This window comes from Pelophylax lessonae (assembly GCF_965119305.1).
Source record: "Pelophylax lessonae genome assembly, chromosome: 9".
Lineage (NCBI taxonomy): Eukaryota > Metazoa > Chordata > Amphibia > Anura > Ranidae > Pelophylax > Pelophylax lessonae.
This window is the reverse complement of record NC_138776.1, coordinates 78,492,238-78,512,400: the sequence shown is the minus strand read 5'-3', so window position 1 is coordinate 78,512,400 and position 20,163 is coordinate 78,492,238. Positions and strand designations below refer to the sequence as shown.

Here is a 20,163-nt window from a genome sequence, read left to right as displayed (position 1 = left end):
CCCCCCCAATCAGAGACATTGCCCCCATCAGAGACATCACACACGTCCACACTTTGTGTCCTAGAAAGGCTACACTCATCCCTCCACTCTATGTATGGAGGGTGCAACGGTTGTCATCCAGGCCGGACTTCAAGCATGTCTTCCACTCCTTCTCTCCATTATATAAACATTAGAGGATTAGTAGTCTACAAAAAGAAGAAAACATTGTTGTCAATTCAGTGTACAGGAAGCGACAAGGACATTTAGGCAAGATCAACAGGTATTTTATGTCCTTGCTGAAAGTTTTCTTATCCTGAAAAATATAAGCAAATGCAGCCACCATAATGTGGACTGATGAGCAGCAATATGTTACATTCTTGTTCTGGGTTTTAGATATTCTTTAAGCAAAGGCAACTCCTTGGGGTGCCTCTGGCTCCACATTGCAATGTGTATTGTAGGATCCTCCTAGGTGGGTGCTATGATAAGTAGATTACAGTTGGTTCATCTGCTTAACAGGAGAACTGTTAGAAAAACCTCAACTGATGCCTGCTCAGTGTGTTCAAGTGCTGCTAGTTCTGCCTCTGGCTTCCTCTGTATTTAAGCAACCTAGGAAGGTGCTCTATGAATAGGTGGAACTCATGCAGGACTCCCAATGCCGGGGGAGGGTATTTATACATTGGGCATACTGAGCCCTGGGTCCTTCCTGGAGAGGAGATTCCCAGTCTGGGAGGGGGCCTCTCCCAGGCACCTGCTGCCATGCTGCCTCAGGTGGGTGACTTGAGGGCCTGAAGTCTGAGAGAGTGACCCTGGTTCTACAGAGAGCTGGATGAAGGGGCTGTCTATTGAAGATATGGTATGGTATCACTAGTTTGGAGTGTCACTTGGAAGTTGGAAGGAGGCTACCAGCTGTCCCTGGACATTGTGTGAGTACAGAAAATATAAAGGATCCAAAGGCTTGTGCTCTTAAGTCCTTCTGGTGTGCTATACAGTCAGCTAAGGGTCCAGACAAGGGAACACTGGTTATTGTTCTGAAGAGCTTGTCCAGTTGCTGCTCCTGCATAGGACTCTGCTCAGTTTCTTCTACTTTTGGACTGCCAAATACAGAAGCAGTCAGCCATAACTGGCTTGTGTTCTGAAGAGTTTTGTCCAGTTACTACTGCTACTGAGGGACTTTGCTCAATCTTAAAACGACTTTGTTGCTACTGGCAAGGATAAGTCTTCTATCTGCTATCAGCAAGGACTTCGCCAGAGCTTAAGCAAGAGATTAGTTAGATGTCCTAAGATGTGAAACTTTCTTTTTTTTTGGAGTATCTCACTAAACCCCCTCCCTATCCAAGTTCTCCAAAATAAAACAACAAAAACCCCTAAACTGATCATTGAAGGCAATGAGCAGAAGTGTGTGTGCACCTGGCCGTGTGAATCTACCATGTGCCTGGCTGAAGGGCAAAAGTGGGGATCTGGGCAAAATACCAGCGGCTCCTTCGGTAGCTCTAAAGTATTTTATGCCTGGGCTGTAAAATGAATGCCCTGAAGAGCAGATAACAGTATTTGTACTCCAATATAAATCAATCCTATAGTAATGAATGAGTTTTGTTGTAGTAAAAAGCAGGGTAACAGGTCTGAACAGGGCCTAGATTAGGGGGGCCAGACGTCCCCAGTCTCCGGGGACAGTCCCCGGACTGAGGACACTGTCCCCGGACCAAGTCTGTCCCCGGTTTTGTCCCTGGCACTGATCTGTGCAGCGGTGGCTGACAGACGCTTCTCCTTCTCTTCCTCCCGTGGCTGTCAACTACATCATTGAAAGCCACACAGGGAGATCAGTGCTTGTAACTCCACCCACCGCCGCACAGATCATCCCTGAATGCCCATCAAATGTTCCTAATCTCTTGGCGCCATGCCCTCCTTTCAGCTCCTCCTTGTCCCCCCCCCCCCCCGCTGTTCTCCTTGGACTCCCCTCTGTGCTCCTCTGGCTCCCCTTCTGTGCTCCTCCGATCCCCCTCTGTGCTCCTCCGGCTCCCCCTCTGTGCTCCTCTGTTCCCCGATGTGCTCCTCAAACTCCACTCTGTGCTCCTCTGGCTCCCGTTCTGTGCTCCTCTGGTCCCCCTCTATGCTCCTCCATTCCCCCTCTGTGCTCCTCTGGTCCCCCTCTATGCTCCTCTGGTCAGCCTCTGTGCTCCCTCATAGCAGGAGACATAGGCTCCTGCTAAGTCTCCTGTCCATTCATCTTCAGTGCGCCTGAGGCTGCAGAGAAAGGGACTGGGGAATCTGTGTCCTCAGCCCCTTTCTCTGGCTCAAAGGCGAGATGTCAGGGGTCTGTTTAGACCCCTGATATCTCACCAAAGCCCACCAACAGGGCTGATAAAAAAAAAACTGTAATTAATAATAAATTTAAAAAAAAACACCATCCACTCCCCCCCCCCCCAAAAAAAAAGCATTGTAAAAAAAAAATAACAAAACAACATATAAATTGTAAAAAATAAAATTATGAAAAATAAAAAAAACTACTGCCGCCAACCACTGCCCTACTGATACAATCCACTGCCAACCTCCTCCCCCGAAAGAGAATTGTGAAAAAATAAAAAAATAAAAATAATAAATTAAATTGTAAAAAATATATATATATATATATATATATATATATATATATATATATATATATATATATATATATCTGTAAAAAATGTATATATATATATAAAAAACAAAAAAAATAAAAAACGACTTACACTGTCCACTGCTCTACTGTCACTGTCCAGCCATAGCCGTCCACAACCCCCACCCCCAAACAAAGCAATTTGAAAAAACATTTGAAATGAGTTAAAAAAAAAATTGTAAAAAATTATACAAAATAAAATAATAAAAAGAAAAAACTACTGGCACAATCCACTGCTCTACTGACACTGTCCACTACCCTCGCAAAATATTTGTAAAAAAAAAATACAAAAATAAAATTGTAAAAAATAATAAAAAATAAAATATTAAACAAAAAAAACTGACACTGTCTATTGCTCTACTGCACTGCACTGCGCTACTGACACCACCCCGCACATACTAACTACCACCATATACTCCACACTCTTCTCCTGCACATACTACCCACTGCCATATACTCTGCACTCCTCTCCCTTAGCTGATTATTATATATTAGTGTCACTGTTGATGTCAGTGTCAATTAGTCAGTTAAGCAAGCCATAGATGATTAGAATGCCTGGTTTAGCAGGGACCAGCTAAGGTTCGAACCATCTCTGGGCGAAGCCCTGAACTCTGCACATAGCGCACCCCTGAACTCTGCACTCTGTACATAGTGCACCTCTGCGCTTCTTTGGTAATCATAAAATACAAAATATGCATTAAAAAGCTTTTTCTTTATCTTATCTACTTAGCATTTGGTAGTCATATTCCAAAAAAATTCCAAGAAGTATCTTTTATTTATCTCATGGACGAAATGTGAGAAATAACGTATATATCATACAATCATTCCATAAACACATACCACATACACTGTATATATCATTTTTTAGAACTTATGCTTATAAAATAGTTTACCATTTGCCATTAAAAAAAAAAAACGTCGCCGGATTTCATTTTAAAAATCTGGTCACCTTAGCCAAGATGTTCTTTTTTTTCCTGTACTGTTATTCTATATTCAGATAACCTTACTGATCCCTTTTCTTATCACCCATTCTCTTGATATGCAAATAAACTTTAATTGTGTTTTGTACATTGCAAATATCATATCTATTGGATTAAGAAATCTTTTAATTTGAATAGCTGAGTCATGTTAAAGAGTCCTTTTAACGACATCACTTTGTCTACACCACAATAGTTGTAGAACAGGTTATCTCGCATGCCTGAGAAGCTGCAGAGAGATCGACTTCAACCTTTCAGTGTATGATCCTGTTTTCTTTCCCTGGACTTACCTGGGCAGAGAGGAGAGCTACAATCTGGCTTTTCTGGTTCCTCTTTTAGACCTTGTGACATAATGTAGCTGGCTGATGTGCCATGAACGGCCCATGAAGCTCACACTTCCTCAAGCCATGCGGGAGAGTCAGCTGCTGTTGGGGCTTCTATGTCTGCTGCTCTGGGGTGAGTTACTTTGGGGGGGGGGGGGTAACAAGGTACATGGTGACTGGTACCACCTCTCTGGTTTCTTAGGACATCGCTTTTAGAGCTTTGTCGTTGGATATGTTCCTGATTGGGAAATGTAGTTAGTTGCATTGTAAGAATGGCTTTCTGTTTAAAGTTTACATTACTAGAGTCCTGTATATTATGTACTGTATGTTTATGCCACGCCTGTTATCAAACGGGATAGTTCATGCTAAGTGGTTTTTGGCATTACACATTGGTATTGATTATTGTTCAATCAGACAATATTTTAGATGAATGTTAAACTGCCACTATGGGTGGCCGTTTTGCTATCAGGGTGATTATTCCTTTTCTTGATCAATATGTTTATTAAATGTTTAACATACACAAAATACAAAATATACATAAATACATTCATAAAAATAAATTATGGAGTATCAAAATATTTATTGACATTTTCCTTGTGACACAAAATAGGATTAGCATTATTAGGTAGGATGTCCAGTGGTGGTTCAGTTGTGAAGAATGTAATAGTGGGTTTCTCAACCAGGGTTCCTCCAGAGGTTGCTAGGGGTTCCTTGAGCAATGAAAAACGTTTCAGATAAATTCCCACTGACACCATTGATCTTTTTAGCTATCTGTAAGGGGGTAATTCTTCCCAATGACCACTAGTGTAAGGCAGAGGCGTAACTAGAACCTTCAGGGCCCCGGTGCAAGAAACCATGAAGGGCCCCCCCCCAGACCCCTTCCCTTCAAGCCTGGGACTTTTCCCACTGATCCTCGGGCCCTTTACTCTCATTGCGGGGCCCTTTATTACGGTCCCGCAGCAGGACCCTTTCACAAGTTCTGCAGTGGCCCCCTTCCTGCCATTTTGGGGCCTCCCATGGTGGTGGAATGCCAGGGCCCGGTTGCAAGTGTGACCTTTGCGATCCTGGAAGTCCACCCACTGGTGTCAGTAGTTCTTATTTTTTGACATTTTAATTTTATTATTTTATATCATTTTATTTTATTTTTTTACAATGTCACTGACTATGACTCTGTCCGTTCAGAAAAGGAAGGAGCTGGTAAATTACATATTTACCGACCCCTTCCTGGTTCTCTATTGTGACATCCCCTGCAGCAGCCAGTAGGAGAGGGAAGGAAGCACAGTGTGGGGGGGGGGGAGGGCAGCATAGTAGGGGGGGGGGAACCAGGGGAGCTCACAGGGGCCCAGAGACAGCAGAACACAAGTGAACTGGATAGGAGGAGTGGCGGGGCAGCATACAGAGAAACCAATCTCTTCAATTTTCCTTCTGCAGCTACAGGGGAGAAAAGGAGGACAGTGATTTCTCTACATGCTGCCCCCGCTGCCCCTCCTATCCAGGTGTACAGGGGAGCCACAGAGGCCCCCTGGAGCATGGGGCCTGCTTGCAATTGCAACCCCTGTAGTTACGCCCCTGGTGTAAGGAGCTTTCTTCCCACTGACCATCACACTAATGTATCATGACTTGTAGAAATATTCATTTTTAGCAGGGGTTCCCTGAGATTGGAAAGTTATTTCAAGGGTTCCTCTGTGTTGAAAAGGTTGAGGAAGGCTGCTATAAAACTGTATTTGCTAATCTGGAATTTGACACTACTTTTTTTTTTTTATAAAGTGGAACTTCACTGCATCTGAGCACCACAAACCAAAAACACAATTTTATACATTTTTTATATTTAAATTAAACTCCCCAATTCATCCATGTCTCCATGCTTTATTTGGCTGAGAAATCACTTTGAAAAACACTCCCTAACATTTCTGGCCATGGCCATCTTGAGTAAGGGCAGATGATTTATGTAGCATTTAATTCCTGGAATCCATCTGCCCTTAACTTAGATATGCAGGCAGGAGGGTGTGCTTAGCTGAGAAAGCCCCTCCTGCCCTCTTGAGGATTTCTGGAATGTATGATTTCATTTGCATAGGCAAGAAACCAGGAAGTAACTGAGAGAGTAAAGTAATCGGTCGATCCCTAATTGATATTACCTTGTTTTACCTAGGACTCTATTTCTTAAAAGAGCAGGTTAAAGTTTGCAAGTTAAACTGTTTGTGTTGAATCTCATGCAATAATACACTTTGCCTGAGCCTGTGGGTTGAGGTACAGAAGGGAGTGGTCTGACACATTCAAAGGTCATTCCCCTGCACTCCTTCTGCCCGATTGCATAGGTTTCATATGTCTAAGCAGGATTTTGATCATATCTAGCTGTTCTTTATATTCCGTCATCAGATATTGTTTGTTGCTATTATTGCCTCTACCTTCAGTGGTGCTTTACTACTGCTATGTGGTACAAGCCTATGTCATTTACCTTTAATGCCTTTACTACATCAGTAAACGAAGCTTAATTGGTTCACCAGATTTGTGTTTTCAATTATCTTTGTTATCGATAAAGATGTCTGAACCCAAGGTGTCAGAGTTGGCGGAGGACTTGCAGGGTCGGGGCTACCAGTGGGGTACCGATTTACCTAGCTGCCCTCACAGGGGTAGCGCTACACATAAAATTGTTGTTTTAATAGCCAATGGCAAAAAAGACTGTATACTGTAGATGGAATGTAGAAACTATTCACCTGTGTGTCAGTTGAGGATTGTTAGAAAAAAACTAGAGTAGACCTGTTATTTTTAGCAGTGGACAGCTGCTTTGTTTGTCTGTAGAAATGTATGGTTTTTAGGGACATTTTTTCTTTGGTATGCAAATTCTCAAAATGCATGTCTGCTGTGTCTGCTGTAAACGATCCTTTTCACCAGCTAATGTGAAACTGGGTTGTTTCCTGTTGGCTCTCTAACGGAGAAACCATGCTCAGCTCTGAACACAGTGGGGTTGATTTACTTAAGGCAAACGGACTGTGCACTTTGCAAATGCAGTTGCAGGGCAATTTGCTCCAATTTTAGTAAATGAGGTGAAGTTTCACTTTGCAAAGATTACCCAGTCACATGCAAGAAAAATATTTAGAAAAACAGCATTTTCGCTTGCACACGATTGGAGGATGGAACTCAGCATGTCGGCAGGTGCAGTCTGTATTCTTCACTGCAAAATTGTGCTCGTCCACAGTGGCAATGCAGATGGGAGAGGAAGTAAGGAGAAACTTTGTATCTCTATGATTTCCTTAGTCACTCAGTCAGTGATCCAGTTGGATGCACATACCCCATGTGACTCTGGCAGCCATCTTAAGTCAGGCAGAGCCTATTTAAGACTCTGATCCCTGAGTTTGGTACGCTTCATGAGAGTGGACAGGTTAGGGACAGGAACCCGTCTGTCAGGGACAGTGATAGCAATGGGGAAAGGTTCCAGTGGAGTAGGGAGAGAGCAGGGACTACTTCTACTTTTTCAGGAAGCTTTGCTGCGCTTTGCTTCTCATGGCAGACAGTGACTGCATCCCTGAGTCTTTTACCACTACTGCTTGGTTGTAGGTGATGGGTGATCTTCCCTCTGGGCCTTTTTTGTGCTGTTAAATTTCTGTTTCAATACAAGGTTCTTGCAAACCAGAACTTTGAGTGTTTAGTAAATACCGCACCATGCTGCATCTAACTAACAAGCAGAGCTTTGCCTCATTTACTAAGCTCTGAGGCAAATGCACTTGCAGAGTGCACAGTCTATTTGCCTTTAGTAAATCAACCCCAAGGTGTCCCCAGGCTGGAGCTTTTGGTCCAATGACTAGTCTACATCCCAGTCTACCATAAACACAACTTCCAACTGCCTCTTTTTGCCCAAATTCTTCCACCACAAGCTGTTGAGTCTGATTTATATGTCCAAAAGTATAAACAGATCTATAATTTAGAACAGCATTTCTCAACTTCTTTACCCCTGTAGACCTCTTGAAATAAACTTCAGGTTTTAAGGAACCCTTAGTAAAACCAAATAATGGGAAGTCAATGGAAAATTCCTCTTACATTGGTTGCCAGTGGTAAGAATGTCCCCCCTGTACAGTGGTGGTCAGAACTCCATGCAGGCACCATTAAATGGGAGGTCAATCAGCCACATCTCGTGGAACCCCTAGCAAACTCTGGAGGAACCTTAGTTTTCCTACAGTATACAGAACCCTGGTTAAAGAATTGCTGATTTAGAGAGAAACTCTAATTGTTCATTTGCAAAATTTAAAATTTGCTAATTAGAACATCCTGGGTTCTGGGGCATTGATAATCTACGCCATTTAATTTATGATGCTAATTTGGGTAGTTTTATGAACTGACAAGTTTAACTTTAAGATTACATTTGGATATAAGAAGATGATAATATTGATAGGTAAAAAACATAAAGTTGGTCATAAATACACAAAGTATCTACAGGGTAGAGTGGTTTGCACTTGCTCTGACAATATGCTTGTATACAGGTCACAGTCAGCTAATAACATTGACAGACATTCACTCAAATATTGTATAGTTTAGCTGGAAGGCTCAGTCTTTTATGGCATGCATGAATGCGATTCTTGAATACTTTGTTCCAGGAATTATTTGTGCACGCAACAATGTCCCAGGGTGTAATCTGTAGGACTGAGCTGTCAGTTTGATGGGAGACATCACCAGCACTCTGTTGCAAACATATACACATTTTTATTAGTACAATGTCACATCAATCGAGCAATGTTTTGGGGTCACACGGGGCCTCTTTCTTAAGAATAAATAATAGTAACAAATGCACATTTTTTTGCAGGTAAAACAATGTGCATTTAATATTTTTTTTACTAGGAGCCTGGAAATGCATTGCACCCGCGATCAGCAGATTGCAGGTGCAAGCACGACTCCTTCAGACTTGTCAGTGTATCTGTCTGCTCATACCTCGGATGGGCAGGCAGTTACACACTGACTGGAAGAGACAATGAACCACCCAGTGCGCTCAACAGTGCCCTGGTAGTTCATTGAGAACTACAAGCCTACAGTCGAAAATGCTGTCTGTACTTGTAGTTTCCCAGAGGGGGAGAAGATCCTACTAAATGGATCGCATCCGGGAGAAGCAGCAGGAGTGGGTACATGTTACACGTTAAACCAGGGGTCAAGCCCTGGGAAAAAAGTGTGGGAACTCACCCAAGATTTCCACCCCCAACCTCAAAAATAAAAAAATGTGTGTTTGTGTATATATACCTTTTGAGGAGTGAGGTCCCCCTTTAGCGACTTGGTACCCGGTCGCGGGCCACAATGAGCGGAGCGGGCAGATCAGATGACAGGTCCATGTCTGCATATGTAGAGCAGACACGGCTTAGCCTACTCTACTCTATGGGCCCTCCAATCTGATTTGCCCAGACAGAAGGGGACCGATCCCCTTCTGTTTTGTTAAGTGGATTGAATTGGGTTCCTGCAGGTATCGCTGGCTGCTGCTGTCCCCCAGGCGAGTATGGCTGGTGGCTGCTAACTGGCTGTCCTCCAGGGCTGGTACTGCTGGTGGGTACTGCTGGCGGGTACTGCTGGCTGGTGCTGGTGGTGGGTACTACTGGTGGGTACTGCTGGCGGGAAATGCTGGTGGGTACTGTTGGCTTGTACTGCTGGCGGGTACTGCTGACTGGTACTGCTGGTGGGTTCTGCTAGTGGGTACTGCTGGCGGGAAATGCTGGCAGGTACTGCTGGTGGGTACTGCTGGTGGCTACTGCTGACTGGTGCTACTGGTGGGTACTGCTGGTGGGTACTGCTACTGGGTACTGGTGGTGGGTACTGGGTGTGGCTACTGCTGACTGGTACTACTGGTGGATGGATACTACTGGTGGGTACTGGTAGTGGCTACTGCTGGCTGGTACTGCTGTGGGTATTGCTGGTGGGTATTGCTGGTGGGTACTGCTGTGGGTATTGTTGGCTAGTACTGTTGTGGCTACTGCTGGCTGGTACTGCTGTGGGTATTGCTGGCTGGTATTGATGTGGGTATTGCTGGCAGGTACTGCTGTGGGTATGGCTGGCGGGTACTGCTGTGGGTATGGCTGGTGGGTATTGCTGGTGAGTACTGCTGTGGGTATTGCTGGCGGATACTGCTGACTGGTATTGGTGTGGGTATTGCTGGCTGGTACTGCTGTGGGTATTGCTGGCGGGTACTGCTGTGGGTATTTCTGGCTGGTATTGGTGTGGGTATTGCTGGCGGGTACTGCTATAGGTATTGCTGGTGTATACTTTTGGCTGGTACTGCTGTGGGTATTGCTGGCTGGTATTGGTGTGGGTATTGTTGGCAGGTACTGCTGGCTGGTACTGCTGTGGGTTTTGCTGGCTGGTATTGGTGTGGGTATTGCTGGTGGGTATTGGTGTGAGTATTGATGGCTGGTACTGGTGTGGGTATTGCTGGCTGGTACTGCTGTGGGTATTGCTGGCTGGTACTGCTGTAGGTATTGCTGGCAGGTACTGCTGGCTGGTATTGGTGTGGGTATTGCTGGTGGGTACTGCTGTGGGTATTGCTGGCTGGTACTGGTGTGGGTATTGCTGGCGGGTACTGCTGTGGGTATTGCTGGTGGGTACTGCTGTGGGTATTGCTGATGGGTATTGGTGTGGGTATTGCTGGCTGGTATTGGTGTGGGTATTGCTGGCTGGTATTGGTGTGGGTATTGCTGGCTGGTATTGCTGTGGGTATTGCTGGCTGGTATTGCTTTGGGTATTGCTGGCGGGTATTGCTGTGGGTGTTGCTGGCTGGTATTGCTGTGGGTATTGCTGGCTGGTATTGGTGTGGGTATTGCTGGCGGGTATTGCTGTGGGTATTGCTGGCTGGTATTGGTGTGGGTATTGCTGGCTGGTATTGGTGTGGGTATTGCTGGCTGGTATTGATGTGGGTAGTACGAAGCATGGTGCAGAGCCGATGCCTCCTCTTTTGGTCAGTCCTGACAGGCTGAGTCACAGGCGGAATGATATCTAATGCACAGGCGGAGTGCATTAGATATCACTCTGCTTGTGACACAGCCTGTCAGGACGGAGCCGGAACTATGCACGATTCAGCGGCTCCGTTCTGACGGCTCTGCTGTGAGCTGGTTTATCGCGGCTTTCCTCACACTGTGCTCGGGGATGGCGGGTCGGGAACCCGCCATCCCAGAGCAGGGGGTGGTGTGGGATTGTGTCGGGGACGCGGCTGCTAACGGGAACAGCGTTCCCGCTGTAGACAAAATAGAGGAACGCCGTTCCCGTGCGTTCCCGCAGGACTCGAGCCCTGCGCTAAACCCTAAAAATGGGTGGACCATGTAACATGTTCCCAAAGAGGAACTTATGTTTTAACTGTTTGTTCAGGCCATCTGCTACCATCATTATGAGCACCAATCTGTTACTAAGGTCGTACACTGTAAAGAGGGTAGTCCTCATCTTCTGATATAAGTTTGCAGGCACTTCTACCTATTTCCCAACCAGCCCTGTCCTCATATGGCACTTTTCCACTGCAAGTACGGTTTGGTTTGCTTTTCCACTAAAGTAAAGTGGGTGGGATAACAATGATTCTCTGACCAATCAGTGGCTAGTAGTGACAAACAGTCAAGGCTGCATGCAAAGGATTGTGCGATATGGTACCGGTACCGGTAACCACAACTGAGGTGGTACCGTTTAAGCGAGCCGTACCGTTCGGTTCCATGTAGTAAAAAAGGGCCGCCGTACTGTACCGAACCGTTCCTACACCGTACCATGCCGTACCAGCAGTGGAAAAGCACAAAAGCGAGCCGAACCGTTCGGTTCCATGCAGTGGAAAAGCACCAATATACTCAATATTCAAGTGACTCTAGAACACTGCGATAGGCCGATCTTCATGTCTTCTCTCTCCTCTGTGTGGTACTTTCTCCATTTATCTCTATAAAACACTGTCACCAGGCATTTTATTTGGGAATATTAGAAGATAGTAGAAGATATACTCTATAAAGAAGAAACAGGATATTTACCTCAAAGCAGTTGGTCACCAGAACAGGAAAAAAAAGCAAAACAATTTTGCTGGAGCTTTGTTTTCCTTATCGAGTGGCCTAGATTCATGATTCACACTTTATCTCTTCAGTAAATGGCATGACTATTTAATGTCTCTATTCCTCAGGCTACATCTATACTGTTATACACTGTATGCCGGTGATCATTAACATATTATTGCTGTGTTTCAGCAAGATTGCAGTGCTTGGAGATTTGTATCTCGATCTGAGTAATCTGCAAATCCTGGGAAATTAAAAATCATTAAAATATGACTATAGTTACAAAGTATACAGTAATATATATGATTGTATCTGCATTGAATGGAGTCTGATATGTTAAATATTTTTTATGTGTAGTTTTTAAATATATACAGTATGAATGTACCTGAGCAGTGCTTGGCTTAGGCTGAAAGGCTGCTCTTTTTGTTACATTAGGTTTCAGCACTGGAAGTTTTCAGGTCAGAGCTGTTGACAAAGAGAGTGTTGCTTTACCCCAAGCTCTCCTTGGATTTACCCACAATGTAACCCTAACCCTTAAACTGGCAAAGAGATTATCGGACGAATTACCTTCCATTTTTTTTTTTTTTTTTTTTTTGCATGCTAGTCTCTATATCGAAAAACGAATAGGTTACTAAAGTACGAAAATTCTCGTACGACCCAATAAAAACTCAGAAGTGAGCTAATTTATTTGTATTGTATTTTCAGATGAAAACTGTACTGATTAAAGGAAAATTGTACAATCTGATATCATACGAGAAACATTTTCGTGTTTGTCCCTTCGGAAAATGTCTGATTAAAGCTGTGTACCAACGATCAGATTATCGTACTATCACTTTGAAAGCAATATTTTTTGTATGATATTCTGATCATGTGTACCCAGCTTTATGTTAACTCTCCCTGTATTCACTATATAACCTTAACCCTTATGCTAACTGTCCCTGTAACCCCAAGCTTCACATTAACCTTCTCTGCATCCATAAAACTTTAACCCTTTCTGTAATCTCACTCTTCACCAGAGATGTATAGTAACTAAGTAGAACTACTTCACTACTGTACTTAAGTACCGAAAGGCGGTATCTGTACTTTCCTAGAGTAGAATTTTTTTCTCCTACTTCCACTTTTACTTCACTACATTTTTTCGATGATTTCAATACTTCTACTCCGATATTTTTTTTTTGTGCTGCATAGTTACTCGTTACAATTATAAAAATTACCACTGCCAGAACAGTAGATGGCAGGTTTCATGAAGCTCAAAACATGTGTATTATCAGCGCATACGAAAATAAATGCTACTTTATGTATAAATAAAAGCTGCATTTGAAATAATAAAAAACAATATGATATTCAAACTTTTGACTTCCTTCTTTAATAACTACATAACACAGTACTTGTACTTTTACTTTCAGTACTTGAGTAGCAATTTTTTTTTCAAAACTACTGGTACTTTTTACTTTCAGTACTTGAGTAGCAAAATTTTTTAAAAAAACGACTTGCAATACTTAAGTACAAAAAAATGTTGAATACTTTAGTACTTCTACTCAAGTCACTTTTTGATCGAGCACTTCCACTTCTACTCAAGTCACTTTTTGATCAAGCATTTGTACTTTTACTCAAGTATGGGTTTCGAGTACTTTATACAACTCTGCTCTTCACACTTACCCTCTCTGTATAACAACCCTCACAATAATCTTCTGCCTAAGCATAACCCTCACAGTAATCTTTGTAAAAATAGCCTGACACTAACCCCTTATTTAGCCATATCCCTACAGAAACCTTTTCTGCATCCCCAACCTGTGAATCAACTCCCCCTGTATTCCCAACCTTTAGGCTGGGTTCACACTAGCGCAAATTGGATGCAAATTGGATTGAGGGAAGAAGGTTCTCATCCAAGATTTTACAATACATATCCCTGTCCATTGACCCCTCAATGCAGCAAAGCCGATCTGTACCCAAAGCATAATGTTTCCACCTCCGTGCTTGACTGTAGGGATGGTGTTTTTAGGGTCATAGTCAGCATTTTTCTTACTCCAAACACAGTGAGTCCCCCTCCTCAAAAAGGCACATGCATAGTCATGCCAATGAACATCTAAATGATTCAGAGAAGAATTGGGAGAAAGTGCTGGGGTCATGATTGACCTTGTTTGTGCACTGGGGCGCAGTCATGTTAAAACAGGAAGTGGTCATCCCCAAACTGTTCCCACAAAGTTGGGAGCATGAAATTGTCCAAAATGTCTTGGTATGCTGATGCCTTAAGAGTTCTCTTCATTGGAACAAAGGGGCCAAGCCCAACCCCCCATTAAAGTTCATGTGGGTGTAAAGGCAGGCGTCCCAATACTTTTAGTAATATAGTGTATATCCCATTCCACTGTGCTTTAGAATTACATTACTCTTATAAAGTCAATTCACACCAGTCAAGTTTACAAGAAAAATACATTTTCAAGGATTGAAAATGCAGTAGGCAACGGGATCCTTGTTTCTGTACCTATCTCTTGGATATGCCCTGTTTCCTCAGAAGTAGAAAAACTAATATGAGTGACTGCAGGTTCTGAGGCGTATGGTCATAAATGGGGTCCCTCGGGAGAGCGAAGGGCCACCACAGAGAGACCCCTAACTAAAGTCTCAGGGTAGTCAAGGGCCATGAAGGAAATATTCCTCTCCACTGGAGAAAAATAGAACCCCATTTATGACCATGCTATCCGGAGCCTTGAGTCACTCATATTAGCCTTTCTCACCCTCCTGAGGAACCGAAGCATATTTGAGAAATATGTCTTCTCTTTATTTTAAAAATTATTTTTTTAACAGTATATGTATTAACCACTTAAGCCCCGGAAGATTTTACCCCCTCCCTGACCAGGGGTTTTTTTGCGATTTTTTACTGCGTGACTTTAACGGACAATTGCGCGGTCGTGCAATGCTGTACCTAAACGAATTTCATGTCCTTTTTTTCCCCACAAACAGAGCTTTCTTTTGGTGGTATTTGATCACCTGTACGATTTTTTGATCATGCGCTATAAACAAAAAAAGAGCGTAATTTTTGCAAAAATAACAATATTTTTCACTTTTTTTTATATGAAATTCCCCCAAAAAATAATGTAAAAATCAAAATTTTTTAACATTTTCGGCCAAATTGTTTTATGCTACCTATGTTTGCTAAAAAAAATCGCAAAAAGCGTATTTTGATTGGTTTGCGCAAAAGTTATCGCGTTTACTAACTAAGGGAAAGATTTTTGTCATTTTTGGTGTTTTTTTTTTTAACGCGTAATGGCGGCGATCTGCGATTTTTTTTGCGGTACTGCGACATTGCGGCGGACAGATTGGACCCTTGACTGACATTTTTGACACTTTTGGGGGTACCAGTGACATTACTGCAGTAATCAGTGCTATATATATGCACTGTTACTGCAAAAATTACACTGGCAGGGAAGGGGTTAACTGTATTGGACAGGGAGGGGTTAAGTGTGTCCTAGGGGCGTGATTCTAACTGTAGTGGGACAATGCTATTGGTGTAATAACAAAGATCAACGGTTCTACATAGTAGAACCGTCTGATCTGCATTTTTACACAGGGGAGAATGACAGGCGGCTTGTTTACATAAGCCGCTCTGTCTTTCTCCCGCTGTACCGGCGATCGTAGTGTGACCGGCGGACATCGGGTCCGCCGGTCACACGCCCGCACTCCTCCCTGAACGAGCCGAGGCGGGCGCGCGCTCGCCCGCTATTGGCTCTAATAGCAGTGACAGGCGAGTGACGTAGATCTACGTCACTCTGCCTGGTCGGGGCTGACTGCCGCAGTAAATATACTGTGCGCAGTCGGCAACCGGTTAATAAACCTTTGTACTTTTTTATGACTGTAGTTGGAATTCTTGGACGACTCTACTCAATGTTTCTCTTTTTTGGTCATTCTGTAAAAGCTTTGTAAATTGAACCTATTGCATTGTGCATTTCAGAACAAAAATTTGAGTCGGAAAGAAATCTTTTACATTTTTCATTCAATGTTGAACAAATTAGAGGTGTGACCCTAGCAGGATCAGGTTTATGCACTATATCCTACAAACAAGGAAGCAAGTAATAAGGATTAGCATATCTGAGCTGTGATAAACAGTTGGAGTCAAGCCATGCAAATGCATGCTAATCAAATCTAATCCTATTTTATCCTCTGAAGCATGGTGAAAAACTTCAAAGCATAATTTTCTTGTAATGGCTATTAAATCTAATTGCAAAAAAACGGAAAATTGATATCAAATACTTACCGTAATTTTCCTTTCCTGATGGACTCCATGGCAGCATACGTTCGGGTAGGCCCCGCCTCCTCTCCTACCTCATAGGACCCCACTCCCATAAATCTTTGCTCCCTTTCAGCATCAGTGTTCTGTAACTAGCCTACTCAGGAATTGGGAGGGGACTCCTGCTGCCATGGAGTCCATCAGGAAAGGAAAATTACGGTAAGTATTTGATATCAATTTTCCGTTTTCCTGACAGACTCCATGGCAGCATACGTTCGGGAAATAACTCGCTATACACTCCCGGGTGGGAAGATGCTGAACAAAGAAAACTTTAATTGGCACTGTCAACTGACAAGACTTGTACGCCAAAATTAACGGAAGATAAAGCAGCAGGTTCAATACAATAATGGGAAAGGAAAGTATTAACAGATGACCAGGATGCTGCTTTGCAGATCACGTCAGGTGCGACGTGTTTAGAAGCTGCCCAAGACGTAGCGACGCTTCTTGTAGAGTGAGCTGTAATCGCCTCTGGAGGAGCCAAGCCCTTCGCTCTATACGCCCATTGGATAGCCTGAACGATCCACGCAGCCACTGCTCTAGAAGATGCACGCATTCCTTTCTTTTTGCCATGGAGCAGAACAAAAAGGAAATCCGATTGGCGGAAGGAGGATGTGGCCTCCAAATATTGACTTAGAGTGTTGCCCACGTCTAGGGGATGGACCGAAGATTCCTCATCAGTTCTGAAGGTGGGAAGAACTATCTCAGCATTTTCATGGAAGACAGAGGTCACTTTTGGATTTGACCCCAGCATAGGGATTAGGACCACCCTGTCTTGAAAAAAGGTCAAAAAGGCTCTTTGTGACCCAAATTGTGTATCTCAGAAACCCTCTTAGCGGAGATAATGGCCACCAAAAATGCTGTCTTTAACGTAAGTTCCTTGATAGACATGGAGGCAACATCCTTTGAAGAAAAAAAGTCCAAAACTAATGGGAGATCCCATTTTGGAAATCTCGGCCTTCTCTGAGGCCTAAGCCTGACTGCGCCCTTAAAAAATTGCTGAATCAGATGATGACTTGCCCACTGAATTCCGGTGAAGGCTGAAATGGGGGAGACTTGCACCCGGAGAGAACTAACCGAGAGGGACAGATCCAGACCAGATTGCAAGAAACTTAGAATCTGCTGAATAGTAGGTGTACCTACTGGACCTGACCTCTGGGTCTGATGACTCATGAACCTGGCCCATATCCTTTCATTTACCCTGTTGGTGCTAGGTCTTCTGGAACTCATGAGAGTCGGGATCACCTCTTCTGGACATCCGAGAGCTTCCAACCTCCCCCTCTCAAGAACCAAGCCCTGAGGTGCAGCCGTGCAGGGCATGGGTACAGAGTAGGACCCTGAGATAGAAGGTCCGACCTGAGAGGTAGAGGGATTGGATCCCTGAAGCTGAGAAGGGACAGCAGGGGAAACCATGGCCTGTTGGGCCAGAAGGGGATTATTGCCACGATCTCTACTTCCTCCATCTTCAGTCTCCGCAGGAATTGGAGTACTATTGGCACTGGTGGAAAAGCATAAGCAGACTGGAAGTTCCACCTGTCCATGAGGGCATCCACTCTGAAGGCTCGAGGATCCCTGAACCTCGTGTAGTACTTCCGAAGCTTCTTGTTGCGTGGACTCGCAAACAGATCCACTTCTGGCGAAATCCCCAGGGACAGCACCCAGTTGAACACCTCCTGATGGAGGGACCACTTGTTGTTGTCTAGTTGGAAACGGGATAGGAAGTCTGCCTGCACATTCAACACTCCCGGGACAAAGACCGCTGAAAGATTGGCCAGATGATGCTGAGCCCATGTCATGATCGGCTCTGTTTCTTGAAGGAGAGACATACTGCGCGTTCCTCCCTGCCTCTTGACATAAGCCACTGCCGTGGTGTTGTCCATCCTTAGCAGCACTGAGGCCCCCTGCGTTAGATGGTGAAAAGCCTGAAGGGCTTTGAGGGCAGCTCGTAGTTCTAGAATGTTGGACACCACTCCGTGACCGGGAAAGTTCCATCTGCCTTGTGCCACTTCGGACAGACAGTGGGCTCCCCAACCGGTACTGCTGGTATCGGAGGTTATCGTAATCCAGGAAATTGGAGTGATTGAGTGGCAGTTGGTCAGATTTGTACGGCGTAACCACCAGGGAAGGCATCCCTTCATGAATGGGGTCAGGTGAATAACTTGTGACAAGTTCTCCGTAGTCCACTGTTGGAGAAACCCCTTCTGGAAGGGTCTCAGCTTCCACATAGCCTTCTTCACCATGGGTGAGGTGGCTACGAGCATCCCTACTACCTTTAGACACTGACGAGCAGTGAGACGAGAGGCAGCGAGAGCGTGAGCCACCCTGCTCTGGACTACAGAAATTTTCTCTTCTGGCAGGGAAATGGTGCATTTCACCGTGTTGAACAGTGCCCCAAGAAACACCAGCGACTGCGTAGGCACCAGATGGCTCTTTTCTAGATTCAGAATCCAACCGAATTCCTGAAGCGTAGAGATCACTTGCTCCAGATGCAAGAGTAACTGACGTCTGTCCTGGGACAGAAGGAGGAGATCGTCCAGATAATGATGCAATCTGATGCCTCTGGTCCTGATGAGAGCTACAACTGCCAGCAAGGTCTTCGAGAACGTGCGAGTCGAAGTTGAGAGCCCGAAGGGAAGACACGTAAATTGCATGTGAGCATGACCTACAGCAAACCGGAGGAACTGATGGTACTCTCTTGCCACAGGAACGTGGAAGTACGCGTCTTTTAGGTCGATCGATGCCAACCAATCTCCTGGGAGAATCGAATGTTGTATTGTGACTAGGGACTCCATTTTGAACCTTTCTTGATGGATAGACCTGTTGAGATATGTGAGGTCTATTACCGGGCGCCAGGTGCCGTTCTTCTTCTGGACGAGGAACAGAGGTGAATAGACTCCCGAACCTCGTTCTGCATCGGGAACTGGCACAACAGCTCGCTGAACCAGTAAGGAGTCCACGTAAGCGAGAAGAACCTTCTTTTTTTTCTGCCGAAGGAGGAAGTGAGGTTGCGACAAACCTGGGTTTGGGAACATTGTCGAACGCCCACGAATGTCCCTGGGACACGATGTTTAACACCCAGGGATCCTGGATCGAGGCCGCCCAGACATCCCGAAATTGGAGCAACCTGGCCCCTACCGGGAAGGCCTGGACGGGCCCAACCTCAAAAGGATTTGGTGGCCTCCCGGTCACCAGACGAAGAGCCTTTTGAGCCTTTCTGGAAGGTGGATTGCCTTGACTTCCAACCTCTTCCGTAGGACTTGCCTGGTCTGTAGCTGCGTGCTTCCCTGGAACGATTGGTAGTTTGTCTTCACGGGAAAGAGCGCTTCTGAGCGCCTGGGCTTTTATCCTGAGGGAGGAACCCAGATTTTCCACCCGTGGCCCGAGTTATGGCTGCATCCAATTTGTTCCCAAAGAGGGAAGAACCCTCAAAGGGAATCCGGCACCATGCCTGTTTGGAAGCAGCATCAGCAACCCAAGGCCTAAGCCAAAGGGCGCGTTTAGCCGTAACAGAAGCCCGCATAACTCGAGCCAAAAGGCGAATGGTGTCTAGAGATGCCTCCCCCAGGAAACCCGCAGCCATCTTCAGCTCCTGGATTGGGGAGCTCTGGAGCACTTCTTCCGAAACTCCTCCAAGAGTGCCCTCGAGGGCATTAATCCAGACTTCCATGGCCTTTGAAATTGTAGCCAAAGCCAAAGCTGGCTTACAGGCCATGCCGGCCGAAAGATATGCTCGTTTAAGGTCAGCGTCGATCCTCCTATCCAACGGATCCCTAAAAGAGGCTGTATCCTCCATTGGAAGGGTGACATGCTTGACCAAACGCATCACAGCTGCATCCACACTTGGGGAAGATTCCAGGTACTTCACCTTTTCTTGTTTAAATGGATACAACTTCGCCATTTTTGTGGTCAGGGAATTTTTCCTTTCCACTTTGCTCCACTCTTCTGTAATTATATCTCCCAGCTCCCCTAG

General features: G+C 44.7%; 1 protein-coding gene across 1 annotated transcript in view; it reads left to right on the top strand.

The window, feature by feature from the left end:
* Positions 1 to 3,896: 3,896 nt before the first annotated feature.
* LOC309563568 (disintegrin and metalloproteinase domain-containing protein 9-like) overlaps positions 3,897 to 20,163 on the top strand; it is a 100,748-nt gene continuing 84,481 nt past the window's right edge. Inside the window, exon 1 of the mRNA XM_082268032.1 lies at positions 3,897 to 4,065. Within this exon, the coding sequence (XP_082124158.1) occupies positions 3,975 to 4,065 (91 nt within the window). The 5' untranslated portion in view covers positions 3,897 to 3,974. The remainder of the gene's footprint in view (positions 4,066 to 20,163) is intronic.